The sequence below is a fragment of the Cherax quadricarinatus genome, chromosome 87 (assembly GCF_038502225.1).
Source record: "Cherax quadricarinatus isolate ZL_2023a chromosome 87, ASM3850222v1, whole genome shotgun sequence".
NCBI lineage: Eukaryota > Metazoa > Arthropoda > Malacostraca > Decapoda > Parastacidae > Cherax > Cherax quadricarinatus.
In genome coordinates this window covers 10,559,433-10,574,145 of record NC_091378.1, presented here as the reverse complement: position 1 = coordinate 10,574,145, position 14,713 = coordinate 10,559,433, and the positions used below count along the sequence as shown (strand labels likewise).

Here is a 14,713-nt window from a genome sequence, read left to right as displayed (position 1 = left end):
CATTGGGGCACCATAGCTTGTTAAGAACCCAAATGGAAATGTCACTTTGTCTGGCTTTTTTGGGTTATCCTAGGTAATCTACACATGCTGATATGTATGATAATTCATGGAACTGTGTTTATGTGTACTTACACCTGAATATAAATGACATTATTTGATTGAGTGCACATAGCAATTAAGTGCCTTCAGAGTCATTGAAAAAAATATGTGATGTGTACATACCATTTGATGATGTACTGAGTAAAATCCTGGCATTAATCAATGAACTATATTTTAGGCTCATGTGAAGTTTGTGAAGATTATTTTAGGCTCGTGTGTAGTAACAACAAGAGGGACGCGGGAGGGACGCCTTGTGCTTCACTCTCCTGAGGAAATTCTTCTCTCATTCACTAATTAAGAAGTATCTATCAGCGTGCACGGTTCACAGAGGAGAAGAGAGCCGCGAGGATGGTGGAGAAGCACATTGAGAACATCACAGAGGACGAGGCGGCGCTGTATGACCGTCAGATCCGGCTCTGGGGTCTGGATGCTCAGAAAAGGTAAGGGAGCCAGGTTACTCACAACATATTTCACTGTTTTTTTTTTTTTTGCTCTTTCAGGGGAGTTGGGGGGGCTGCCTTGATGTTAGTAAAGAGATTTTAATCCGAGTAATTGGAGCCTCTTGTCTCATTCCCCCGAGGCACTGTATGACCCCTGCACTCACCTACGGGTTTACAGCTTTCCTATGAATATTATAATTCGTATTTTATAGTTATATTTGGGATGATATGAAATAATCTTGGTAAAATTACCGATATGTTAGGTAAAAGGATTTAAGTGCAATGGCTGTCAAGCCATTTTGGCTTTAAAGCTCAGAAAATGTTACTTTAATTGCACTTCTCCCCTTTTACTTAATGTGGTATGAAATGTTTGTTTACTTTTATTTTGAAGTATGGAACTGTATAGCCCTTGTGGTTTAGCGCTTCTTTTTGATTATAATAATAATAATTGAAGTATGGAGTAGCTGACAGGTGGTAAAAAAGCTTTTATTACTGAAGCCCCAGTGGAAATAAGTCGATCTGACTTTTTTGGGTTATCCTGGGGAAATTATACTGTATGATAATTGTACTAATGTCTACCTGTGACTAAATAAACTTACTTGCCCATAAGACTTTTTTTTATTGTCTTTACTGGTTAACACCACTGGCACTGGACAAGCACCTAAAGTCGGTTCCTGACCAGCCGGGCTGTGGCTCGTACGTTGGTTTGCGTGCAGCCAGCAGCAACAGCCTGGTTGATCAGGCTCTGATCCACCAGGAGGCCTGGTCACAGACCGGGCCGCGGGGGCGTTGGCCCCCGGAACTCTCTCCAGGTAAACTCCAGGTAATACCTATGCAGCCTCTCCTCACTTAGCAACGTACTCGTTTACCGATGACTCAGACTTACAATGGGCTCGCTGACCAGTATGCATACCTACATAATGTATATTAGAGCTGATTTCCTCTATTCTGTGTATTAATATTACCAACAATATGTTAAGTAAAAGGACACACATGCAACTATTGTAACATTTTATTGTGGCAACGTTTCGCTCTCCAGGAGCTTTATTAAGCTGTTACAAACAATACATGGACGCAGAGAGCATATATAGGCTTAGGGTGAGGTGTAATGCTAGTGGTGGTAGTAGTAGTAATAATATAAGTTGTAGTAGTAATACAATATGGTAGAACAATCAACTTGCACTTGAGTAAAAGGTTATAAAAGCTATTACTTGGGTAGCATAAAAATAGGTTAGACAAATGTTTCTGTTGGAGGTTGGATTAGAGAAGGTCTGTTTCAGTGTTCCTCCTCTGTAAAGTGCTGTTATAGTATTAGCAGGAGAGACTATGTAATGGCAAGGTTTCATTGTACCATATGGTACCATTGTACCATATGGCTACCATTGTACCATATGGCTACCATTATACCATGTGGCTACCATTATACCATATGGTACAATGTATCATATGGTTCAAAACTATAGAATTCCTCTTCAGATCCACTTTCATCAGTGTTAGAACTATAACTTGGGAAGAGGAGAGTCAGAATTCACCAGGGAGTGAGAGCTTCATTGCCACCAGGCATGATGAACAAAGCGTACTGAGATGGTGTTCGCACAATGCAATGTGAGTGCCCCAATTTTTTGTTTACTGCACACACTGACCATGCAGACCCATTCTCTTAGATGTAGGCCTATCAGCCTTCTCGCTCTATATTTGAAGCCGCTAGAAGTTTGGCGTAGATGTACGGCTTGGACCTTGGCTTCAAAGTGGCCTGGTGACTAAAGCTCCCACTTCACACACGGAGGGCCCAGGTTTGATTCCCGGCGGGTGGAAACATTTCGACACGTTTCCTTACACCTATTGTTCTGTTCACCTAGCAGCAAATAGGTACCTGGGTGTTAATCGACTGGTGTGGGTCGCATCTTGGGGGACAAGATTGAGGGCCCCAATGGAAATAAATTAGACAGTCCTTGATGACACACTGACTTTCTTGGGTTATCCTGGAGGCTAACCCTCTGGGGTTAAAAATCCGAGCAAAATCTTATCTTACCCTGAAAGGGTTAACTTGTAATGAAAAATTTGAGATAAATGTACCCAACACCACTTGTCGGCTTCAGCCTATGAACCCACAAGTGACTGTATATTTCAAGAGGATTTATATCAAGATGTTTGCCTCGCCAAGTGCTCTGCAGACTCCAGGAGATGGAGCTACTTGCCTCAAGGAATTCTGGAAGACTAAGTGTAATATCTTAGATTTTGTGAGGCTCATAGTAAATTCCTGGATTGAAGTTTTCACTTGGTGTCTTGATGTAGCCTAGAAGAACTTATAACCTTCAATCACCTATGACAGAAGGATTTGAGGCTGAGGAGGATGTGAACCAGGAGATCGTCACTTCTGGTGAGGCACTGGGGCTGAAGGTTGTTGAAGAGGATATGGAGAAGTTAAGTTAGGACCACAGACAGGAGTTGACAACAGAGGAACTCCAGGAATTAGGAGAGATGAATGAAAAGGACAGTGAGGAGGAAGAAGTAGAAGAAGAGGACCAAAGGATAACAGCTGTAGAAATTCAGTTTTTTTTTTATTAAGAAAGTTTGAAAATAATCATAAGAAAGCACCCAGACATTGAAAAAACTGAACTCGCTTCCTGTGTTTTTTTTCTGAATCTCCCACCGAGGTAGGTGACCTAAAAAAAAAATACTTTGCAACTTAGATTCCCCTCCAAATTGCAATAGCCTCATCCCTCCTCCATAGTGCTGGCAATGTACTTCTCACCTACAGGACTCAAGTCCAGTTAACTGATTTCCCTGAATCCCTTCATAAATGTCACCTTACTCACACTCCAACAATACAGGTCATAAACACCACTTACCTCAGCTCATTCCTATGTAACATGCTCAGAAGAAAGAGACTGAAACAAACAAAACAACTCTAGACAGTTTTTTCAAGAGACAGCAGTTGAAAAGAGCTTCACCATCCAACCAGTAACTTCTCCACCCTCTCCCCCACAACCAACTCTTCAGTGTAAGCATGCACTTCAGGGGTCTTGGAACAAATTATGTACCATAAAATTGCATATTTCGGGTATGAGTTACGATAGTTTTAAGGTACAATATATCTTCTAGAATGAATTAATATCGTAACTCGCAGGACCACTGACAGGTTTTTGTTGTGTAATTTGTGAGTGCTTCAAAACTTCAACACCAGTAACTTGAGTGGCTTTAAACTTATTGCTGGTTTATTTTTATCAAAGTAAGGTTTATTTTTAATAGACCATGTAAGCTCTAATTTGCCTTTTTTTTTTTAACTGGGATGTAGCTCTCTCTTTTCAGTAACATGCTTCATCTGATTGGCTTCAAACATTCAAAGTTGGTTGATCTTACTTAGTGGAAGGTTTTAATTAGTTGGACTGTGTATTTTTTTTTTTTTTGTGAAATTGCATTATTATTTTAAATGCAATAACCTGTGAATGCCTTTTGATTGGCTTCAGATCTTCAGTGCTGATATTTACCTACATTAGAAACTTATGATCCACTCTGTACTCTTCTTTTTGTGTGCATTTAGGTAGAGGGAGCTGGACCTGATGGATGTGGAAGATATCTTTCTTGGATTGTGCATTGTGGTCCAAACACATCTTGTTTGCACACCTATGATATACAGTAAACTCTCAGTACAAGGAACTTGTACGTAAGGGGATTGTCTAAGTATGTGTTAAACCAGAATACATTAACCCTTTCACTGTCGGTGTCATATTAGTATGGCTTACAAGCCAGTGTTGGTGCTGTATTAATATGCCAAAATTCTAGCGGCCTCAGATCTAGTGGGAGAAAGCTGGTAGCCCTACATGTGAGGGAATGGGTCTATGTAGTCAGTGTGCACAGTATAAAAAAAAATCCTGCAGCATGCAGTGCATAATGAGAAAAAAAAACTGACCATGTTTTTGGTTTAAAATGCCAACTTTGAGTTGTATTTTCGTATGGTATTTATGGTTGTATTCTCATTTTCTTGGCCTCATTTGATAGAATGCAAGATGTATTACAGAAATAGAGATGAATTTGATTGGTTTCACGATGAAAAGTACCTTGAAATTGAGCTCAAAGTAGCAGAAATGTTTGATTTTTGCCGATGTTCAAGAGTAAACAAATGACGTCACTGTCCAATACATGTCCAAATGGCCAGTCTAATACGCAGTCACGAATGGGTTGACATTATGTATACAATTATTACAATAATGCAGTAGTCTGCATAACATTAAATCTTCCATTTTTTGTGTGAATAAAAATTAAAAATGTAAAGCAAGAGTAATATAAGAGGGGCCTGGAGACATGACTGATGAACAAAGAAAGTGTTATTTTAGTGCCAAGAATGTCTGCATTGTTTATTTTGGACCCTATTTTGAAATTGACATCTTTTGAAATTTGTGTGAAATTGTCCAAATTGCCAATTTCTGACCATTTTATTGGGTAGTTGAAATCGGTAAATGGGCGGTTTCTTGTACTCAATCGATAGAACAAATGGAGTTCTAGCGAAATAGCTATGAGTTTGATTGACTGGAACAATGGAATTGGCCGAAAATAGGGCTCAAAATGGGCGAAATCGCCGATGCATATATGTCACCGAGACCACAAACTTCGCAAGAGCGTAATTCCGTAACTTTTCCATCAAATTTTGTACTTTTAGTGTCATTACTATTGGGAAAAGATCGTCTATCATTTCATAAGAATTTTTTTTTTTTTTTTTTTAAATTCTTCAACACAGCAAGTTTGTGAGCAGGGGTCTCTCGACAGTGAAAGGGTTAATATCTAAAAATAAAAAGACATTTAGGTTTTGTACTGTATACCTAATACATGTATAGTACTGTACACACAATTTGCAGTTATAATAATAAAAGTTGAAAGTGCAATTTACCCAGTGGAATTTGCCAGTTATTTTAAGAGTCCTTTTAATCAAGGGTTTCTTATAATACAAGATTAGGACAAGTCACTATGACATGCATACTGGTTTTCTTCTTTTGTGCTTAATGATATTATATGTAAACTACATTTTGTATACTACACAAAAAAAAATCAGTTTTGTTTGTTTCATATTTTAAAAACTGGCACCTTCACAGTCCAGTAACAATCCCTAAACACAGATAATATAGATGAGGTAAGGATAGATTAGAGAGTAGTACAGTATAAGTAGTGTAATAATGTTGGTAGAATTACCAACAATATGTAAAGTAAAAGGACACAAGTGCAACTAATGTGACATTTTATTGTGGCAACGTTTCACTCTCCAGGAGCTTTGTCAAGCCGTAATGGCTTGACAAAGCTCCTGGAGGGCGAAATGTTGCCACAATAAACTGTCACATTAGTTGCACTTGTGCCCTTTTACTTTACAGTATAAGTAGTGCTGTTTGAGGTACACAGTAATGTACAGTGGAACCCCGAGTTTCGTCCTTAATCCGTTCCAGGAGCTAGGACTAAAGTTGAAACGTCCTAAAGTCGAAGCAGTATTTCCCATAAGAAATAATGTAAATCCAATTAATCCGTTCCTGCTGTCAGGAGGCATGACAAAATAGTACTTCAATATGACACTATTATCAACTCTGTCTTATTTATCTATCATAATTCATCTAATGTGACATAATAAACAATATAAATAACCTAGAAACCTGATATACACTCTAGAATGAATAAAATATGCATATGTCATTACATATGTGGTGGCGGGGAGGAGAGTGGTTCCTCCTTCAGACGTGTTAGTATAAGAGAAAACGGAGTTTGTGAGACAAACTGCAGTAGATCACTTCTTATATAAGAAAACCATGATGTACAAATGAACTGGTGTACATACACCATTTACGTACCTTGCAGAAGATAGGCAGATCGGCTTCTGCTGTCAGGAGTTTATTTCGTTTCGTCCTTTTTCTATCGCTTAATTGCTACAGCGTCCAAAACACGTCAATTGGTGAGTCTAATATTCTTTCACAAATGTGCCGATATTATTTATGCCATTTCTACACTAATGCAGTAGTCTGCATAACAGTAAATCTTCTATTTTTTTGAGAATAAAAATTCAAAATGGAAAGCAGAAGAATGTGAGAGGGGCATGGGGGCGTGACTAATGAACAGAGGAAATGTTATTTTAGTGCCAGGAATGTCTTTCTTGTTTATTCTGGACCCTGTTTGGAAATTGGCATCTTTTGAAATTTGTATGAAATTGGCAAAATTGCTAAATTCTGACCACTGTATTGGATAGTTGAAATCGGTAAATTGGAGGTTTTTTGTACTCATTCGATAGAAAAAATGGAGTTCTAGTGAAATAGTAATGATTTTTGTCAACTAGTGCATTGGAATTGGCCAAAAATAGGGCTCAAAGTGGGCAAAATCGCCGATGCGTAAACATCGTCGAGACCGCTAACTTCGCGAGAGCATAATTCTGTAAGTTTTCCATCAAATTTCATACTTTTGGTGTCATTATGATCGGGAGAAAATTCTCTATCTTTTCATAAGATTTTTTTTTTTTTTTTTTTTTTTTAAATTTGGGGGACCCTGAGAACAAGTCTCTGAGAGGGCCTGTGGACCCTGAAAGGGTTAACATGTAACAGCTCCTCAGAATATTCCATCCATCTTCTCAATACCTCCACTTTCTCATCTAATAACGTCCCTCTTTGTTTTTAGCTTAAATCCATTTGTTCTTTAGGCTTTCTAAATTTATTAATCTCACTCAAAAGCTTTTTCATATTCTGAACAATATTTGTGGATAAAACCTCACCCATCCTCATTAGCTCTTTTACACTCCCTCACCACTATTTTTACTTTCCTTTTGCTCTCCATTTACTCCTCTCTGTTGATACAGTGTGGTATACTTTTCCTTAAGTTATAGTTTGTAGTTTCAATGTAAAGCAGGCATGGATTTGTTTCTTCAGAAATGCTTTCATTTAGTAACACATGAAATATATTCGTTGCAGGTTACGTGCATCCCGTGTATTAGTTGCTGGAGTGTGTGGGCTGGGAGCAGAGGTCATCAAGAATTTGGTTCTCTCGGGAGTAAAATCTGTCACTTTACTGGATCATCGTACAGTTACGAATGTTGAGACATGCTCAAATTTTCTTGCTCCTCATGATGCCATTGGTAAAAATGTGAGTAGTAATTATTTGTTATTTCTTTTTATCACTATTTTTTTGGTTCATTTTTCCTCTTCTCAGTTAAATTCACAAACCTTTAAAAAAAAAAGGCACTTGAAAGACTAAATTCTTAGAGAATATTTACATTTTCCTGATTTTTCCAAAAACAAATTTACTAACCAAGTTACTTTCACTTAAATGTTTTTTTGTTCAGTCTACCTTATCATGAGTCTGGTTGCTGCTCCTTGATCACCTTTTTCCTCTTGTCCCTTTGATTTGAAAATTGGGAAACAAAGAGAGAGCTAGAAAGAATGTGGAAGAGAATGAGCTAGCAAAAGTGTGAAAGTGCAAGAGAGAGAGCTAGTGATGTTAACAGTGTAAGTATATGTATATGTAATTGTATATGTAATTGAAGGATGAGATTAACCATAGAATTGATGAAGGAAAAAAGGTGAGTGGTGCGTTGAGGTATCTTTGGAGACAAAAAACGTTATCCATTCAGGCAAAGAAGGGAATGTAAGAAAGTATAGTGGTACCAACACTCTTATATGGGTGTGAAGCTTGAGTTGTAAATGCTGCAGTGAGGAGGCAGCTGGAGGTAGTGGAGATGTTGTGTCTAGGGCAATGTGTGGTGTAAATATTATGCAGAGAATTCGTTGTGTGGAAATTAGAAGGTATGGAGTTACTAAAAGTATTAGTCAGAGGGCTGAAGAGGGGTTGAGGTGGTTTGGTCATTTAAAGAGAATAGAACAAAGTAGAATGACTTGGAGAGTGTATAAATCTGTAGGGGAAGGAAGGCGGGGTAGGGGTCATCCTCAAAAAGGTTGTGGGTGAGGGGCTTGGACTTCCAACAAGCATATGTGAGCGTACAAATGGTTTTTGGGACCTGATGAGCTGTTGGATTGCAAGCAGGGTAATATTTTGTGAAGGGATTCAGGGAAACTGGTTAGCCAGACTTGAGTCCTGGAAATGGGTACAGAGGAACCTTGGCTTACGAGTTTAATCCGTTCTGTGACCTTGCTCGTATCCTGATCTGCTCGTATGCCGAGTCAATTTTCCTTCTTTAAATTAATTGAAATGCCATTAATCTGTTCAAGTGGAATTCCTGTTCTGGGAGGCAGGACAAAAATACTTCAACACCCCCACACTCCCAACACCACCATCCCAGCTTTGTTCCACTTCAGTTCTACTTCTCTCCTACAAGCCAGCTGTGTTTGTGAACTGTGTTTTGATCTTTTAATTACCATATCTTATATCTGCCAAGCAGTCATGACACCCGGTAGGCATACCAGTGTTGCTGACTTAATGAATAACTGACTTATTGAATGACTGAATGACTTACTGATGTGACTGACTGACTTGACTGACTTATGGACTTGACTGACTGAATGATTTAACTGACTGACTTGACTGACTGACTAGACTGACTGAATGACTTGACTGACTTACTGAGTGACTTAAAGTTAGACTTTGTCACTGAAGAGGACCCTGAAATGGTGTTTAGAGCAGCTGATGCCTTACCATCAGTTGTATAATGTACTGCAGGGTAAAATAGAACAGAAATACATTACAGAATTTATGCACACACACCATTGACTTCAGTACCAGAACCTCTACCATCCACCTCAGCCCAGTAAGGCCACAGCATAACTCTCCCCTCTCTTCACAATCATTGACGAACACCAGCACCCACAATTTAAGGTAAAAAATATTATTGTTTCTGTTGCAGTTATAGTCTTAAGCAGTAAAAACAACATAATACATCACAACAATAAGCAGTAAAAACAACATAATACATCACAACAATGAACAACAATTGTATATTCACTTTTATTTTTGTAAGATCTGGAGGTCTAAAAAAAGTTGTTTGAGGGGTAAGCTCCCATCCTGAATTTTTGCTTGTATCCAGAAACAAAAAGTCAACTGAGCGACTGCTCGTATCCTGAAAAACTCGTATGGTGGGGCACTCGTAAGCCGAGGTTCCACTGTACAATGCCTGCATTTTCAAGGAAGGGTTTGGGATATTGGCAGTTTGGAAGGACATCTAAACTGTTGTATCTGAGTGCCTCTGCAAAGACAGTGATTATGTATGAGTGATGGTGAAAGTGTTGAATGGTAATGAAAGTTTTTTCTTTTATTTTGGGTTGCCCTGCCTCAGTGGGAAATGGCTAACGTGTTAAAAAAAAATGTACTGTACGCTGAGGTCAGCGGTCATACCTGCCTAAGCTCTTGGGAGTTAGCGTGGACTGTTACCAAGCACCATGGCTTGTTGTAGTGTTTTAGAATCTCAGGTTCAGGTGTTGAAGAAGGAGATTCTACTTCTTCAGGAGGAAAATAGGAGGCTGAAGCTACACATAGATGAATTTGGGAGTGAGTGTGAGAAGGATTTAGCTGGTAAGGAGGAAATGGTCACCAGAAGTGATAGTGGCAGCCGCTTTAAGTGCTAAGTGGTTCACAGTTCAGGAAGAAGGAAGATGAGGAGAGTTAATAGAGAAGATGTGAAGGTAGGAAATCAATTCTCTGTTCTCCAAGACGAGTGTGCTTCAGTGGTTAGTGAGGTTGAAGGTACCACTGATTCCCCTGCTAATCAAGGTAAGAATATTTTAATAGTAGGCAATTCTCAGGTAAGATATATGGACCATGCATTTTGTAACAGAGACAGAAAGGTCAGACAGAGAGTGTGCCTTCCTGGAGCTGGTGTTGGTGACATAGTCAGCAGGTTGGATAATATTATGGCAGGTAATGGGATAAGCCCATTATCTGTCTTATTGCTGGGGGTAATGACATTGGGAAGGGCAGGAGAGAGGAGCTGCTAGATAAGTACAGGTTAGCCATAGAAGTAGTTAGGTCTAAGGGAGGGATCCCAGTCATATGTAGCATCTTGCCTAGAAAGGGAGTGGGCAATGAATGGATGTCTAGGGCAATTGGTATAAATTGCTGGCTAGACAGGTACTGCAAGGAACTTGCAATCCCATTCATTGATAACTGGGACCTATTCTTTGGCAAACGTGATATGTATGCAAGGGATGGGGTTCATCTCTGGGGATGGAGTGGTTGCATTAGCCAATAGATTATAGAGGTATGGGTGTTTGTGGGAAACAATCAGGCTGCAGCATTAGGGTTAAAAACAGCAATTATTACTGGGATACCTCAGGGATATGTTTAAAAGACAGTATTCAAAATAAAGTTGCTAGTAAAGGGAAATCAATTGATCAACAAACAAAGAGAGATAGTAGAGGGCAACGAGTGACTAGCTCCCTTAAGGTTTGCTATACAAATAGTAGGAGTCTAAGAAATAAGATAGATGAACTAAGATTACTTGCAAGTGTAAGTAATTTAGATATTATTGATATAACAGAGACCTGGTTCAACCTGAAAGATAGAAAAATGCCTTCTGAATGCAACATACAGGGTTATAAACTATTCCACACCGATAGGGTCAACAGGAAGGGTGGTGGAGTGGTGATGTATGTCAGAGAAAATTTAAATTGTTGTCTTAGACATGATATAAGATTAGAAACATCGAACACAGAATCTGTTTGGCTACAGTTTCTCAAGGGACGTGGCAAAGTTTGGCTACAGTTTCTTGAGGGACGTGACAAATTAATTTTAGTTGTGATTTATAGGCCCCCAAACCTTGATAGGGAGTGCAGTAAGCTGTTATGGGATGAAATTCATAAGGCATCTAGATATGAAAATGTTGTGATAATGGGAGATTTTAACTTTAGACAAATTGATTGGAACAATATGACAGGAAATCTTGAGTCTAGTGACTTTCTTGATACGGTTCAGGATTGCTTTTTAGAACAGGTTGTGACAGAACCAACTAGAGGAAACAATCTGCTTGACTTGGTTCTTGCCAACAAAGATTCACTAATTAACCCCTTCAGGGTCCAAGGCCAAAATCTGAAGTGGTGCCCCAGTGTCCAAGAATTTTAAAAAAAAAATTTTTATTTTTTCTTATGAAATGGTAGAGAATGTTTTTATGAAGGTAATAAAACAAAAAGTACGAAATTTGATGGAAAATTGACGAAATTATGCTCTCGCGAATTTTGATGTGTCAGCGGTATTTACGAGTCGGTGATTTTGCCGACTTTGACTCCCATTTTAGGCCAATTACATTATTCCAGTCAATCAAATTCTTAGCTATTTCACTGGTATTACTTCTATTCTATCGATTGATCACAAGAAATCGCCAAGTCAACTGTTTCGACTACAAAATAAAGTGATCGGAAATTGGTAATTTGGTCAATTTAACACAAAGTTCAAAATATTCCAATTTCAAAATAGAGTCCAGAATAAACAATATAGGTATTCCTGGCACTAAACTAACATTTCCTCTGTTCATTAGTTATGTTTTGAGGCTTTACAAATAAACTCCATTTTGATTTTTTATTCACATAATGAATTTTTATTCACACCAAAAAATAGAAGATTTACTGTTATGCAATATTGTAATAATTGTATAAATATCATCACCAAATTTGTGAATGTATATTAGACCCACCAGCTGGCGTGTATTACACGTGTGAGGTCGTTTGTTTACTCTTGAACATTGGCAAAAATTTAACATTTCTGCTACTTTGAGCTCAGTTTCAAGCCATTTCCAGTGCTAAAACCAATCAAAATCATCTCTTTTTCTGTAATATGTCTTCCATTCTATCAAATGAGACCAAGAAATCGCAAATACAACCATAAAAATACATACGAAAAAACACTGCAAAGTTGCTGTTTTAATCGAAAATCATGGTCTCAGTTTTTTTCTCTCATTATACACAGTGTGCTGCAGGATTTGTTTAATGTGGTGCACACATGCCACATAGATGTATTCTCTCATATATAGGCCCAAATGTACCACTCACAGTTTATCAGAGTGAGCTGAACTCATGGCGTAGATCTATGGTTTGGACCCTGAACGTAAAGCCGTAGATCTACGGGACGGACCCTGAAAGGGTTAATAATCTTGAGGTTAATGATGAGCTTGGGGAAAGTGATCACAAATCACTTAATTTCAATATATCATGGAATTACCCAGATAACTGCAATCAAATCTCTGTCCCAGATTTTTGCTTGGCCGACTTCATGGTACTGAAAAATTACCTGGGTGGGCTAAATTGGGATGTCCTGACTATGGGTCAGGTAGGTGATCTTGGTTGCCAATATGACATTTTTCAGAGCATAGTTCTAGCTGCCCAGACAACTTTTGTTCCAAGTAGGGAAATTAGATCTAACAAAAATGATCCCAAATGGATGAACAATACGTTAAAACATCTCACTGGTCAAAAGAGAGGCATATATAGGCATATCAAAAGAGGGGATGGGCAGTTAAGAAATAAATATATTCAATTAAAGAGAGAAATGAAGAAAGGAATAAGAAAAGCAAAAAGGGATTATGAGGCTAAGGTCGCAAGGGATTCAAAGACTAACCCAAAAGGGTTCTTTCAGGTATACAGAAGTAAGATTAGGGACAAGATTGGCCCACTTAGAGTAACTCTGGTCAGATCACTGACAGTGATAAGGATATGTGTGAAATTCTCAATACCTACTTCCTCTCAGTTTTCACCCAGGAAAATACTGGTGATATTCCTGAAATAATAGATTATGTAGAACAGGATAATAAACTATGTACGATTGCGGTAACTAATGACATGGTCCTCAGACAAATAGAGAAACTAAAACCTTACAAATCCCCAGGTCCTGATGAACTGTTTGCAAGGGTGTTAAAGGAATGTAAAGAGGAACTTAGCAAGAGACACCAACCAAGAATGACCGAATTACTGAGTAAATTTCAGTCACCATATTTAGCTGACAACAGAGCCATAACTGACACTTGGTTTGTCTAAATTTTTACTTTTGCAATAAGAGAGTGCTATTGGAAGAGCAACAGAGAAAGGCTGTAGAATTCGACTTAGAGTAGCAGTTCACCTTGCATGGCAAGTCACAAGAGGTAATTCAATTTAGGACTGCCTTAGTTTTAGTTGGTGAATTCTCTAGTATTTGTCATGGTTAAGAATGACACAGGTGTGTACTCATTTGAGAATTTATAAAATGGATGTTGCACTGAGGTGATTTCTTTTAATGAAGAGATGATTATTAATTCATGAAATGTGACACCCAACACCTGTTCATCATGCCCACTAGAGAAGTTTTTTAGAATTTTACTAATTATCCAGGGTTCTTTACTAATTCTTTTAGTAATAATTCAATGTTTTTCATATAGTAATCGGGATGTGTGTTGTTTTCCAAATACGAACCCTCACATTTTACCATATTGAACAGTATTTACCATTGTTAAAGTTTACTTTCATTGTTACAGATAGCCGAGGCTTCCCGAGAAAGAGCGCAGATCTTAAATCCAATGGTAGAAGTTGCCGCTGACACGAGCAATGTTAAAGATAAAGTTGATGAATACTTCACCCAGTTTGATGTTGTGTGTTTGTGTCGTTGTGGTCGGGAGCAGCTCACCAGAATCAACAATATATGCCGCCAGAATAAAATTTTATTTTTTGCTGGCGATGTGTTTGGATTCTTTGGTTACACATTCACAGATTTACAAGAACACCAGTATGTTGAGTAAGTACATTTGCAAATGTTTCTCTGATTACTATGTGGTAAAGTGAAAATAGTGTATCATTGAAAAACATTCAAGAGGTTCCCTTTGTACAAATGAGCGTTCCTGTTTTTTCAACTTTTAAAAAAAGTAAATTGTGTATAAAAGAATACAGGTCTCCCTCCACATTCGCGAGGGTTATGGGAACAGGAACCTTGCGAATGTTGAAAAATTGCGAATTTTTGGTGCACAAATATATTGTAGGGAAATATAATAATAGCATTTACTTAGCCTAACAATACTGCTTCTTTAACCTATTGAACCATGAACAATCATAAAACACATGAAAACATCATAAAATATTGTACTAGTGCCAGCCCTTTGGTAAAGAAGGTGAGAAAGACTACAGAATTCAAGAAAGAACTCGTAGCAGAGTACCAAAGTGGAGGAGGAAGAGAGAGGGGAGAATGTGCCTTCAGTGATTCAGTGGTTCTACTATATGTATGATACTAAAGCAGCATGAGTCGATAAA

At 38.2% G+C, this 14,713-nt stretch overlaps 1 protein-coding gene across 1 annotated transcript in view; it reads left to right on the top strand.

The window, feature by feature from the left end:
* Nucleotides 1-308: 308 nt before the first annotated feature.
* Nucleotides 309-14,713, top strand: part of Aos1 (activator of SUMO 1) — a 31,131-nt gene continuing 16,726 nt past the window's right edge. Inside the window, exons 1-3 of the mRNA XM_053798691.2 lie at nt 309-539; nt 7,475-7,646; nt 13,948-14,204. Of these exons, the coding sequence (XP_053654666.2) occupies nt 448-539; nt 7,475-7,646; nt 13,948-14,204 (521 nt within the window). The 5' untranslated portion in view covers nt 309-447. The remainder of the gene's footprint in view (nt 540-7,474; nt 7,647-13,947; nt 14,205-14,713) is intronic.